This window comes from Lynx rufus, unplaced genomic scaffold (assembly GCF_022079265.1).
Source record: "Lynx rufus isolate CCGP_SWC_20201006 ecotype Redwood Valley unplaced genomic scaffold, mLynRuf1.p SCAF_17, whole genome shotgun sequence".
In the NCBI taxonomy this organism is placed as follows: domain Eukaryota; kingdom Metazoa; phylum Chordata; class Mammalia; order Carnivora; family Felidae; genus Lynx; species Lynx rufus.
Window position 1 is genome coordinate 3,343,617 of NW_025814831.1, and position 14,104 is coordinate 3,357,720.

Here is a 14,104-nt window from a genome sequence, read left to right on the forward strand (position 1 = left end):
GTTTTCTGGCTGTAAACCACTAGGTATTAGGGCTGGAGTACAGAGTCCTACTGCAGGTGGACATAAAACCTGAGCCCCCAGCCTTCTAAGAGCAAAGGCTCACAGGGTCAACCACAGAGACTGCATAAGCCAGCCTCGAGACCTTTACCAAGTTATTTGCCCGTTATCACTCTGCTGTATCTTGTCATGTTTTCAAAAAAGAGATTTTGAGAGGGAGTGAGAGACAGGCAGTGAACAGGGGAGGAGCCAAAGAGAAAAGACACAGGATCCGAAGCAGGCTCCAACCCATGAATTGTAAGATCACACCTGAGCAGAAATTGGACACAAGCCACCCAGGTGCCCCTATAGTCTGCCAATTAAAGGTCAAAGGGGACGCCTGGGTGGCTCAGTTTAGCATCCGACTCTGGCTCAGATCATGATCTTGCGGTTTGTGAGTTCAAGCCCCGCGTCAGGCTCTGTGCTGACAGCTCAGAGCCTGGATCCTGCTTCAGATTCTGTGTCTCCCCCCTCTCCCCGCCCCCCTCCCCACGCTCTCTCAAAAACAAACATAAAAAAACAAAACCAAAAACATCTTTAAGAGACACAAAATGCAGCAAGAAGTCTTTTTTTGACCAGTACCCTTCTAGATTTTCCACTTTTAAGAAGACCAGCTTTTATTTCAAAGTTCTCTTCAGATCAAAGGCTTTTACTCAGTGCTTACTGCCCTGGAGTAAAAGGGGTGGGGTGGGGTGGGTGAGGACTGCAGCATAGCCCGAGATGGAAAGCACTGTATTAAAAGAATACCTCTTTCCCTTCTCAAACCAGAGGTTCATCGATTCCAGAAAGGACTTGTTTAGAGAAAAATCTCCTCTATGTCCCTTTCTTAAATTCTTTAATGTTTATTCATTTTTGAGAGAGAGAGACAGAGTGCGGGGGGGGGGGGGGGGTAATATGGGACACAGAATCTGAAGCAGGTTCCAGACTCCGAGCTGTTAGCACAGAGCCCGACTCAGGGCTAGAACTCACGAGCCCTGAGATCATGACCTGAGCCAAAGTTGGCCGCTTAACCAACTGAGCCCCCCAAGCACCCGTTTCCCTTTCTTAACTAGAGATAAAAACTGTATCCAGTTACAGGACTATACACTTAACACCTCAATTCCCCAAAGTAATTGAAGAAATTTCAAGAACTCAGATTAAGGCAGAACTTTTCAGTTTGTAATTACTTTGGGTTACAAGACAGGAATACAAGACCTAGGGAAAGTCACTGACCCACAGTAATGAGGCAGTGTGTGTTTTGTGAGTGGGACTTGCAACCATGGAAGTAAAACATCCCAACACAAATCCAAACCAGCAGCTACAAAACAGGGCAGAGTTCAATGCTCCAATCATATAAAATAAAAATCTAGACTAATTTTAGTATTAAAGCAAAGACAAAATATAATTTCAACATTGTTTTAATCAAGTAATGTAGCTGTTTAAAACAGGAAATTTTAAAACCATTGAATAGATTAAAGCAAGGATTAACTTACTAAGATAGCTTCTATGGGTAAAATTTTTATTATGTGGATTTGAATTCCATTCTAAGTTTGGCACCAGACTGAATACTGGTCTCAGCCAAAATAGTGTTTAGAAGCCCGAATGGGTTTTCTTTCAGATTAAAAGAAGGAGGGTAGGGGAGAAGAAGAAAGCTCCATAACAAAACCCTATTAGCTTGACATTGGGTATGTTGAATGCAACTTGGCCTAAGTCACCACCAACTCCTACAGAATTTCAGATAATGAAAGCAAAATCGCCTATGGCAAAGAATTGTAACCTATGTAAGATACAAGTTTGCAAAAATCTCATCTCTTTGGTGTGACAGAGCACATTCCCTCCTGGTAGGTGCTTCTTCATTCAATATTGACTGAAAGGCAGAGAGAGACCAATTTGCAGATAGATTACTTGATTTTACTTCCTTAAAACATCAAGCTAACAAGATTTTATTATACCAAATGTTTATATAATTTCCAATGTGAAAAATTCTTAGATACATTTATTAAGGTCTCATTATAATCTGTGAAGATGGATCACAGAAAAAAGCGATGTAAGACAGTGCTCCCAACAAAATTAACCCTTTGGATTTTTGATTCCTAGTGTACTTTGTGGAAAGGAATAAATGGAACAAGTTTCTCCCCTGAAGAGAATTTCTGATATAGCCATAACCCACGTCAAATGAGTTTAGACCAGCTAATTGAGCCAAGAATTCACCAGCAAGTTATTTCCAAATCTAAATCTCAGGATGGGCTGGGTCAGGCCCCAGTAACCTGCATTCAGTGACCATCATCAGACTTCTTGGGTGTCTGGCTATATTCAACATGAAATAAAAAACACTTTAAGTCTTACACCAAAATATAGGCTTTAACTGGAAGTATGATCTTAGCTTTTTTTTAAATAAAACATTTTTGGGGGGGCAAAAATCAAGTTTGAGACACAGGAACACGTATTTTGGCAAGATAGCAACCAAAACCTAAAAAGCATTAAGCTACTAAGTATCCACATGTAAAAGGCATTAAACAAACCATATTATCAGGAGGAAATCCACAATGAACAAAAGATACAGTATGCCTAAAGCATTTGAAATTATAATTAAACCCTAAGAATAAGAGTTGAAAAATTATGCTCATTTTGCTAGAGATTAAGTGCACCTTTTCCTGCTTCCCCCAAAAAAAGTCATAGCTTACTATATAACCACACCTTAGTTTCAAAATTTTCTCAGTATAAAGCAACAGCTACATACACGTAAAATGCTTATTTGTTAATGTAATAATTCCCCTGGCTCATCCAACGTGCAATGCACATGACTCCAAAGACTACAATTTGGGGTAAGTATACACGAACTGAAAAAACACAATTCAAGTTTCAAAACCTGCTCTTAAAATTATTTATAGGACACTCAGGTCATTTTTACTTCTCAGTAAGATAAAGATGTCACGCTGCCATTTGATTATCAGTCCACCTTGGCATGAGAAGAATGTACATTACTAGATGCCAATTTGAGGGACTGAACACTCAGAAAGTACTTATTTCTCAATGGCTGCAGAGAATTATAAGTAAGCTTATGTTTACATTCTGCTGAAGACACCTTTACAGTCTCAGCATCTAACAATATCTAACAGGCTCCAAGAGTCCTATCAGGTTAATGATGGTGCAGTATTTTAAGGAGCCATTTCAGCGTTAAGTCATTCAGAGCCAAAATCTTAAGAATGACCAAAATCAAATCTTTATTTTTTAACTGTATAAATGTGATCCAAATGTGTCCACCACTAATTTTTCAAAAAGAAACATGCTATAAATAAGCAAACTATATCTGCTCACTGGTATGTGTATGGACTCCCTAGATGTCTTGTTGGGCTTAATTACAGACCACTCACAGCAATACATTTTTAGTAGAAAGTGTAGCATGATGTTAAGCCATTTTAGCTTTTGCACATACATGTTGCACTTCTGGCTGATGATGCAGAAAGATTTGCAGCATTACACTGTTAAGCTGGGCTGCACCCACCCCTTTAAATGGCATCAATATCAATGTCATCATCCTTGTTGTCAGACTTCACAGCTTCAACTTTAGGTACACTGGCAGTCTTCGAATACACCACCTGATAAAACAAATTTTTCACTGTAAATTTTTATCCCAATAAACCTATTTATAAAAGTAATAATAGTAGTACAAATCGATGGTCAATAAGAAAAAAAAACTACCCAAACACAGCCTTTATTTTTTCTAAGTTTTTGTCATGTGAAAACCAAGTTCTCTCTCTCTATGGCCTAACATTTGAATTTTCATACACAATTAGCCCCTCTATACTCAACCTGCTGTTACCTTTGAGCATTCATAGATTATTGCCAATCAAATCGAGAGATTTCACTTACCAAAGATTTTCAGTTACCCAAGACTGCCATTCTAAACTTCCCAAACCCCCACCTCTAACACTATTTACCTCAATATTCTCATCTTCATCATCTTCTTCACCACCAGAAGATTCCTCCTCTGCTTCCTTCAACCATTTTATAAACGGTTCCGCTTTGACACGAATCTCTTTGGCAAGGTCTTTTGAAACATATTTCTTAGACGCCTAAAAAATGTTCAATACAATTTCCTTAGTTGAGGAATCTAAAAAATAATTTTTGAGTCACTTATAGAATTGCCCACATTCAGCTCTTTGAAGGGACTGGGTCACATCCTAATCTGGACTCAACGCCAGGTGGGAATCACCTACGGGTTATCCCAGGGACAGTATTTCAGTGTAGAAGTATTAGAAGTTACTTCTTCCAAAAGAGCCCCCCAACAGCGGTCGACACTTCTCATCTTGAAGAGACTGTTTATGTATCTACACTCCCCACCTTTTCTGACCAGCTGATGATGACTTCTTCTTCCAACAGATCTGCATCATACATCTCCTTCAAGATATGGGGAATCTTGGAAATGAGCTGAGCTTGATGCATTGCTACCACACACTCCAAACCGTGAAGAAGGTACCGTTGAGCTTTTTTGTTGTTGTGACAAAACTGGAAATAAACACGTTGGCATTAACAATTTTTCAAAGAAGCACTAAAAGTACAGTAATCGTCCCAGTATCATTCCTTAAAGCTCTGGCCTTCAACAGTGATTCAGTCAACCCTTAAAGATCTGTGTGTTATTTTATCTATAAGGGGCTAGGTACAGCATTTTCCAGATACTCCCGTGCTTGTGAGGTAGGTCAATCATTTCCATTTTTAGTATGACAGAGAACAACGTTCCCAGGGTCACCCAGCTCTCATCTTATTTATGAACCTAAAATAATTTGCTTACTCGTAGGAAATGGCGCCTGTATTTCTTAATTTGTTCTCTAATCTTCTCATTAAAAAGAACTTCAGTCAAAACAAGAGGGCCCATGGCTTTTACATCCAATCTTTCTGCTTCAGCAACAATTTCTTTGTCTGATGAGTCAATAATACCTTCTTCTTTCTTTTTCTACAAACAAAAAGGAAGCAGTTCAGTGCACTGGAGACATATCTTGCTCCAGAGATGCTAGTTAGTAGTTCCAACTTTCAAGGACCTTTTTCCTAATTTATTATAGTTGCAGGACTTACTTATTCACATTTTAAAAATTTATCTACTTTGATAAAGTGCAAGCGGGGATAGGGGGAGAGAGACAGAGACAGAATATCTCAAACAGGCTCTGCACTTGAACTCATGAAAAGATCATGACTTGAGCTGAAGTGGAACGCTGAACTGAGCCACCCAGGCACCCCAGTTTCAGTACTTTTCAATGATTATGTGCACGCCAAAGATAGTACCTGGAACCACTTTCAAGAAGTTTTTGAGCAAAACATGGAAAAAATAAACCTGGCACTGGAGTATTCGAAAGACAGCTTGAGAAAAAATTACTCGCCAAGTAACCAGCTTAGTCATAGATACCTTAAAACCCAAGGCTGGAAAAAATTGATTTCTTGATCGTGTAATTGTTTAACTGCTCTTGAAGCAACTTGCTTTACCTTAACAAAATCAAACAGGATATTGACCCGCTCTTCAACAGTCCTTTCCAAATCATCACTGAGTGTCAGAACTTTCGCATGGTCACTGATTTCATCCATTCTGCGTCTTTGAGCTTCCTCAGTTGTATCCTCCCCCCAATCATCATCCTCCTCTTCTTCCTGTTAAAAACAAGTATGGTTGGTCAAATACCTTAAAAATACAAAAAAAAAAAAAAAAATGCCAGATTTCTAGTCATGTTAATGGCATCAGGTTCATTTTCCACAAACACACATCAGGCTTTTTTAACCACAGGATCAGGAACCTAACATACTGTCGCAATGTTGTAACTATGACCAGTTTCATTCTCTTTGCCCATGTCACCCAAGCATTGTATTTTACACAACTTTAGCGCCTACCATACCATCAACTGTGCACTCACCACAGCATGTGGAGGAGGACTGATCTCATTTGGTGGTGGTGGTGGTGGGGTCTCACTGCTGGACATGGAACCATTTTCCTTGTCTTTGCCCTTCCTGTTTTTCTTTTCCTTTTCTTTCTTTCCTGTACCACTGTCACTATTCTCTACAGGAAAACCAACAAAGAAGTGAAAAATTACTACTACAGTGCGTACAACACTCCATGGTGTCTCATGAACATTTAAAACCTTGCCCCCTTTTGCTTTGGAACGTTCCCCTCAGAAAACCATACACAAACACAATGCTACTTAATAATTCTAAAAGGACTCATAAACCAAGTTCATCTACCATTATTTCATATGTGAAAACACTCAGGGTAAGAAGAGAATGTCCCCCAAATACTAGAAAAGATTAAGATGTAGTGCCTCAGAAAGAACAGGTAATTAAGTGAAAGTTGGCACTCCTGACCCTCTCTCCCCCCATGAACCTGAACAAAGGCTTATCTCAACCGCACTTTAGTTAACGGTTAGAACGCTGTTTAAGTCTATATAACAGTCGGTCTCATGGAAGAGACCACTGGAATAGGTTAGACTTTCTTGCTATAGCAAGCTCAAATTGTATCAGACAACTTGGATCATCTGACACAGAGTGTTGCTTGCAATGTTCTAAAGCCACTCAAGCTTAAAAAGCGAAGACCCCAGTTCACAAAACAGTATTCCAGAAGTAGATCTTTTGCTGGGATCCCAACAGTTTCTTTTATAGTATCTACTTCTCCCGTTCCAAAAGAACAGATCTTAAAAACCGACAACAACAACAACAAACCGAACAAAGAGTTTAACTGGCAGTCTTTCAAACTCATAGATTCCACGTAACACGGTACAAAGATTAGAAATCCCTTATATTTTAATTTTGTAACACCAAGAAAGCTTCAGTTTTGTTTCCAACATCAGTTGCTTTTAAGCTAAAATCTTAGAAGTTCATCATGAACACTTACCAGGTGGGTTTTTGAGAATGAACGTGCAGAGTTTATGATGTGTGTCAAGCATGCCTCGATAGCCACAGGCTTTACAAGAATTACCTATTGTTTGCTTCTTTGGATTGACATGCTGCCAGAAAGGAAACAAAGATTAAAAACAAGTATGTCATCTATGATAAAAAAGCAGAAATTCTTCAAGTAACAAGGTGTTGAAGTATCTGATGGTAACTCCAGCTTAACATAAAAACAGTATCTTTTACGAAAATAATCTACGTACAAGAGTATGAAAGTATTTTAAAAAAATGTGTTGCTTCTGGTTTTTACTTCCAATGAAGTTGTTTTGCCTTCTCAGGAACAGAACTTGGTGGAATCACAGAACTGATCAGAAAAGCAGATAGGTGACTTTTTCTCTTATTGACAAAACCCTCAAGAACACTCACCAGATCTGTTTCAGGATTCTCACACTCAGGACAGAGAACAAATTTTTTAATGAATCCATCCAACATGTCTTGCAGCTTATTCGCCTCATGAGATCCATTGACAATGTAACGGTCATTCTTAACATCAAACTGGGTCTGTGCTCCCAGCTCACAACCAAAATATTTGGTGGGATCTATGGGGGGAGAAAAAGTTCTGTTAACTAAATCTTTGGCTACTCATTCCTCCTTATACAAATGTCACTCTTTACACTTTTATGTGGAGTTAAAATGTGTTGCTTGGGTAATTTTATCTCCTAACAGCAACTAGTAAATCAGTTGTTTTTCACCCCCAGGATTCCACTTAACCCCGAAACTAATTAACATACAACTGAAACAAGACACCCACAAAGTTTGTCATTTCCATATTGATGTTTTTTTCACACTCCTCCTAAGAGGCATTACTTACACGTTGGAGGCCGATTAAGCGCCTTTGCAACGTCAACCATGTTGACTATAACTGTCTTGATACCATTTCCTTTGCCCTCAACCTAAAGAAAAAAAGAACTTTAATTTTGCATTATCTGCCCCAGAAGCTGCAATCTTTCAAAATCTACAAAAAGAGCTCAGGCCTCATTACGAAGATCGGGATTACCTTGGCAATCAGACGGGGCATCTTGTAGCGATAGAACTGGTCTGACACACTGCGGTTGACATTGACAGACATTTTGGCTTATTAGTGGCTTTATCAATAAGATGAAGAGATCTTTGATTGCAACTTTTTGGTATCTTCTGTCTGGAGAAGAAGGGATGACATAAACGACTGCAAGAGTTCTCGGTCTCTGACATGAAAAAATTTTCGCCACTGAGGCTGTAAGCTTCTTGTTTGTATGCTATGTTTCCCCAATACAGGTACCAATGGCTGCGCAACAGCTCTGAAAGAGAAAGAGAACACACAACCCCCCCCCCGACGTTTAACGGGATTCCCGCGCGAGGACACCTCCCTTCGCCTAATTCTGCTACATGAGCGCACCCAGCTCACGTGGGAAGCGGCCAGCACCCCATCTAACACAGAACACCTGTGGCGGCATAGCAGGCCTCCACCTGGACTAGGGTGGGAGACGCCGCGCTGCTCCAGCGGCCGCGGGCTCGCACCACGCCGAACACACGGCCCATCGGAGGTCCGCTTCCGTGCAGCGGCCATATTTCAACTGCCGGGAGACCGAACCGAGGCCTGCGCTCTGCAAACCTAGCCCGTCTCGCGAAGAAACTTCTCAGGTTCCCTCCCCCACCCCCCACGCCGAGACGGAAAACTACGGACTCGTCCTCCGGCACCGGGCGCTCGCTCCACCCCCACCGGGAAGCGCGCGCTCGCGGCCGTGCGCGCGGACTGCGAGGCGGTGACCGAGCGCGACCTCGACCTCTCCTCCCCGGCTCCGCTCCGGGCCCCGCCGGCCGCGCCGCCGGCCTGCCATGTGCGCCGCCCGGCCTCGGCGCGGCGGGGGAAACGAAACCGGCCGAGGGGCGCCGGCCCGGGCCGCCCCCGCCCCCGAGCGAGCGATGACTCATGAATGCAGCAATTAGGCCTGACTCAGCCCGCGCGGCGCGCTCCCGCGGGGCGGAGTGGGGGGCGGGAGAGAGGAAGGGGGGAGGGAAGCGAGGGAGGAAGGGGGGCGGGGGCCGGGGCGGAGGGCAGGGCGCGGGGGCGCGGGGGCCGCGGGGGCCCGCCCGAACTGCGCCACACGCGCGCGGGTCACGCGGCGCGCCGCCATCTTGTGCGGCCGCCATCTCCCCGCCGGCCCGCCGGCGGACTCACCGTTTTCGTCAAATAAAGACATAAACCCAACGCTGCTCGCCCGGGACTGGGATGAAGTGAGGCGCGCGTGAACCCGAGTCCGAGGAGGGGCGGCGGAGGCGGCGGAGCAGCGCAGCGAGCAGCGGCCGGGCCAGGCGCCGCCGAGCAGCGGGGAGGGGCTGTCCCAGCGACGTCCGGGGTCCACACCCTTCAGCGCCCGGGGCCTGGCGACCTGGCGCGGAGAGACGGCGCCGTGAGCCGCGGGCGTCGGGGCGCCTTCCCCGCCAGCCAGCGGCCCGCGGGGGTCGAAGGGGCGGGGAGGACTGGGGAGGGGGCGCGGGGCCGCCGCCCCTCCACCGGACTCACCTCTGGAATGTTCTCGCTCTGACTGAACAACGCCGCCGCCGCGCTCAAGCTACCCTCGGCCCCTGCGCCCGCCCCCCGCGCCAGGCCGCACGGCTCATTGGCCCGAGGTGCGCCCGAGCTCGCTCATCATTGGTCCACGTGCCGCGTCAATCGCGTCTTTCTCCGCCCCTCCTGCTTCCTGAGGCTCCGCTCGCCGCCTCAGCCCGCCCCCATCTCCCGGGTTCGGCGTTCCTTCCTCTGTCCTCCCCTCCCCCCCGCCTTTCCCAGAGGTCTTCGCGGTCTCGCGAGAGCAGGCTGGCCGCGGCTGGGGGCCGGCCGCGGGGCCGCGCTTTGTCGGTTTGAGCGACGGGGAGGGGGAAGATGGCGGTTGACTCCCTTCCCCCGCCCTGGCTTCGCGGTGTTCCCACCGAGTTCCCCTCGCGGCGGGTGCGCGGCCTCCCCAGTGGGTTCCTAGCTGCCCTTTCGGTCCCCTGGGGACGCCCGTCGTCGGTCCTCGAGGCGGAAGTTGTTCCTCCTCCCTGCTCCTTTAGGCCAGGGCAGATGGTGATGATTGGGGGGCCTGGCTCTTTCATCGCAAGTGCTGTCTTTTAAGGTCCGATGCCGGGGTCCATGTACCCGCGGCGACGGTGACTCGCCAAGACACCATTACAGGGTCGTGCGGCCCGTAGCCCGCCTTTCTCGCTCACTCCACGGCTCCCCAGTCCCCGGCACCAAGCCTGCTGGGGCTAGGCACACCCGCACACCCGTTTTCTAAAGAGGGAAACACCAAATTAGTTCGTGACTCCGAGACCCTCCGGAAAGTGCGTCTCGGAGAGGTCTCCGTGTTCTCGTGCTCCACTGTAACTTTGCTCAAAACGAGTATCACATTGGGTTACCACTCCTGGAATCCACTCCACAGTTTATAAATTGTGACTTCCTTGCTAGGCAAAGCATAGCCCAAAGCAGGTGTTCCTAATGAGGTTCCAGAGCGGTCCCTCTGGAATGGCTATTTAGAGCTTCTCATGTTTTCCTCCTTTTGAAGTGATTACAGAAACTCTCCCATTCTTTCAAAAACTTAAATTGTGCTTAAAAGTTTCAGTTGCTACTGTAAAAGCGATCGAGTCCATCCTGAAATTTGCAAACATAGTTGTTGTTAGCCAAGAGCCAAATAATGGAGCCACGGGCTCTAATCTGCTTTCTGTGGTCTCCCCCATCTGAATAAAGTAGCTACGTTGTTGACATGGTGAGGTGGATAAGAGTCTGCCCTTTGTTACAGAGCTGTCAAATATGCAAGAAGGTTGGCACTGAAAGGTATGTTGATTTTTATTAAAGTAAATCATGATTTACAAGCTTCATAAACCATTACAAAATTTTTTTAACATGTATTTAATTTTGAGAGAGGGAGAGAGAGGATCCAAAGCGGGCTCTGCACTGACAGTAGAGAGCCCAGTGTGGGGATGGAACTCACCAACCGTGGGATCGTGACCTGAGCCGAAGGCAGACGCTTAACTGACTGAGGCTTTAAAATTGACAATGTGGGTGAGGAGGTTAATAAAGGGAAGATCCAGAGTTGAGAGAAGTGATCTGTGTCCTTGGTGCCAGAGCTTCTGTTATAACCACCCAGTGTATATACATGGGGGTATGATTGTTAAAAGAAATGCATAATGCTTTATGGGTACCAGGTTTCCCATCAGGTAAATGGAAAAGGTAGATCCCAAACAAGCTGCTTCTGGTTCAACATGAAATATGCCTTAGCAGCATTGAAACATCGGGGTTTTTGCATAGCTGCACGCGAATGACCTTATTTTAGAAACTGTTGGAAAAGATGGGCGTGAAACTAGTCTGAGTTAAGAGGCCTGCCTTCTCAGAAGTATTTTTTTTAAGTTTTTATTTTTTTATATTTAGTTTTGAAAGAGAGAGTGTGACATGAGCGGGGGAGGGGACAGAGGATCAAGTGGGCTCCGTGCTGACAGCAGGGAGCCCGGATGTGAGGCTCCAACTCGGTGAGATTATGACCTTAGCTGACCCTCAGAAGTATTTTTTAATAAAGCTAAATACGAAGTGATTTTCTTTTTTGCCATGTTTGATGGTTTCGTATTTAATTTCATTGAAAAAAGTTTGTACTAATTTTAACTTTAATTTTTAGCAGGTGTACCACTCATTTGTATCTAATCAGGGACAGCTCTATTTTTATTTTTTTGAGAGAGAACAAGTGGGGAAGGGGCAGAGAGAGAGGGAGAAAGAGGATCCAAAGCAGGTTCTGTGCTGACAGCAGAGAGCCCAATGGCGGGGCTCGAACTCATGAACTGTGAGGTCATAACCTGAGCTGAAGTCGGACACTTAAACAACTGAGCCACCCAGGTGCCTCCTGTATTTTTATTTTCTCAGGCTCCACACCCAATGTGGGGCTTGAACTTATGACCCAAAGATCAAGAGTCACGTGCTCTACTGACCAAGCCAACTGGGCACCCCAGAATTTTACTTTATTTTTTAAATTTACTTTTTTAAAAGTAGACTACATGCCCAACATGGGGCTTGAACTGGGGATAACTTTGTAAAATTATTCTTGGGGTGCCTGAGTGGCTTCGTTGAGTGTCCAACTCTTGATTTAGGCTCAGGTCATGATTCCAGGGTTGCATGATCGAACTCCAAGCTCAGCGTGGAGCCTGCTTGAGATTCTCTCTCTCACCCTCTTTCTCTCTCTCTCTCTCTCTCTCTCTCTCTCTTCCTCTGCCCCTCCCCCACTCACTAGCTCTCTTTAAAAAAAAAAACAATTATATGGGGCGCCTGGGTGGCGCAGTCGGTTAAGCGTCCGACTTCAGCCAGGTCACGATCTCGAGGTCCGTGAGTTCGAGCCCCGCGTCAGGCTCTGGGCTAATGGCCCAGAGCCTGGAGCCTGTTTCCGATTCTGTGTCTCCCTCTCTCTCTGACCCTCCCCCGTTCATGCTCTGCCTCTCTCTGTCCCAAAAAAAAAATAAACGTTGAAAAAAAAATTATAAAATTATTCTTTTTTTTTTAATTTTTTTTTAACGTTTATTTATTTTTGAGACAGAGAGAGGCAGAGCATGAACGGGGGAGGGTCAGAGAGAGAGGGAGACACAGAATCGGAAACAGGCTCCAGGCTCTGGGCCATTAGCCCAGAGCCTGACGCGGGGCTCGAACTCACGGACCTCGAGATCGTGACCTGGCTGAAGTCGGACGCTTAACCGACTGCGCCACCCAGGCGCCCCAAAATTATTCTTAACCATACCTTTGAATGCTTCTTAGAGCCTAAGAATTTGCTAAGTGCTTTGGATACACTATCTTATTTACTTCTTAGTCCCTATGAAGAATTTTTGTCCTTTTTTAAAGAGTTTTTGGTTTTGTACTCGATACAAGATACCTTTCCTAAAATTTTTTTTTAAGTTTATTTATTTTGAGAGGGAGCAAGAGTGCACATGCACACAGGGGAAGGACGGGCGGGGGGTGGGGGGAGAGAATCTGAAGCAGGTTCCTCCCATTCAGTGCAGAGCAAACTGAGGCTTAGAGGAAAAAATTTGCTCAAGATCATATACTAGTAAGTGGCAGAGCTGGAAATTAAACTGAGATCTGTCTGACCCCAGAGTCTGTTCCCTTAACCATTACATGACACAGCCTTCCCAGGTAAATACAAACATACACAAAACTAGGCAATTTACATGTGAAGTCCCATTTAATCCTTTGACAATCACGTGAAGTAGTGTTGTTATTCCCATTTTACAGATGAGGAAACAGAGTCAGGAAGGTTAATTTTCTCCAAGTCACCTGCCTAATAAATGGTGGACAGCGTTTGAACTCGAGCTTGACGCCAAGCTCATTGCACAATTCTGCTTCCTACTTCTGGCTCTCCGCCTCATCTGGCTGTATTTACCCCAACCAGGTGCTCGCAGTTTGCTAAGTAATGGGCAGCTGGTGCCTATGAAATCTTTGTCAAATGAGTGCCTGAATGATGCCTTTCAGCACTTGCCTTGAAGGGCAGACATGAATAGCTGCTGAGAAGGTAAATTGGTAAACTGGCCTTCTGGTTCAGATATGGGTGTCTGTTTTGTTTAGCATGAATTTGCCCCTCGAGAAGATCAAGTCTGCACGGACCAAGAACCTTGGTGTTTCTGAGCTGTGGGCCACGGAGGGGCCCAGGACATTGCCCTCTGTGATGAGCCATCTGGTTGGACAGCGGGCCTCTATGACATCCTACTCTCGGCTATCTCTAGCCTCCATCGCACCGTTGGAGCAGAGCTTAGTTAGGCAAGTTCCTGTCTCCCCTGCTGGAGTAGGAGCTATAGGGGATTATGCGTTGTTTTTCTTCTGGCAATAGCCTGTCACAGGGGTGTGCATAGAGCAGACATTCAAAGCTGCTAGGAGGGAACTGAAGGTTATCATGAGTACAGAGGTGGTAAAGGCGTTGGCTATGTTGAAAGCTAGTGTCCCAAACCAGGGTAATCTAAGGCGCCCAGGTTAATAAACATTTTTGAGTTGCTGGGATACAGGCCCCGCCCACATCACAGGCCCTGCCCAGGGGCCTTCTGTAAACAAATAGCAGCTCTCTGACTCCCACTGAAGCTCGTCCCCACTCCTGAAATCTCTGACCCTCTGGGCAGGATGTCTCCCTGCCTTTGTGACAGGCCCCTCCCACCCAATGCTTCCACCGCACCTCTGGCTTTCAGA

The 14,104-nt window shown here is 45.5% G+C and overlaps 1 protein-coding gene and 1 non-coding gene across 3 annotated transcripts; both read right to left on the reverse strand.

The window, feature by feature from the left end:
- Positions 1 to 1,415: 1,415 nt before the first annotated feature.
- On the reverse strand, positions 1,416 to 9,458 carry EIF5 (eukaryotic translation initiation factor 5). Of its 2 annotated transcripts, XM_047080028.1 has the most exons (12): positions 9,443 to 9,458; positions 9,098 to 9,308; positions 7,937 to 8,216; positions 7,751 to 7,832; positions 7,306 to 7,478; positions 6,884 to 6,995; positions 5,913 to 6,055; positions 5,494 to 5,652; positions 4,808 to 4,969; positions 4,360 to 4,524; positions 3,957 to 4,091; positions 1,416 to 3,614 (listed from the first exon to the last, which is right to left on the reverse strand). In XM_047080028.1, exons 3-12 carry the CDS (start codon positions 8,006 to 8,008, stop codon positions 3,525 to 3,527), a joined length of 1,293 nt encoding a protein of 430 aa, XP_046935984.1. In that variant the 5' UTR covers positions 8,009 to 8,216; positions 9,098 to 9,308; positions 9,443 to 9,458; the 3' UTR covers positions 1,416 to 3,524. The 2 variants fall into 2 exon arrangements, with proteins under 2 accessions (XP_046935984.1, XP_046935985.1); XM_047080029.1 differs by lacking the exon at positions 9,443 to 9,458 and having other exon boundaries at positions 9,098 to 9,369.
- Positions 6,423 to 6,546, reverse strand: LOC124512704 (small nucleolar RNA SNORA28). The gene has a single exon (XR_006962221.1). It is a non-coding gene; the product is annotated as a small nucleolar RNA SNORA28 (small nucleolar RNA).
- Positions 9,459 to 14,104: the final 4,646 nt, after the last annotated feature.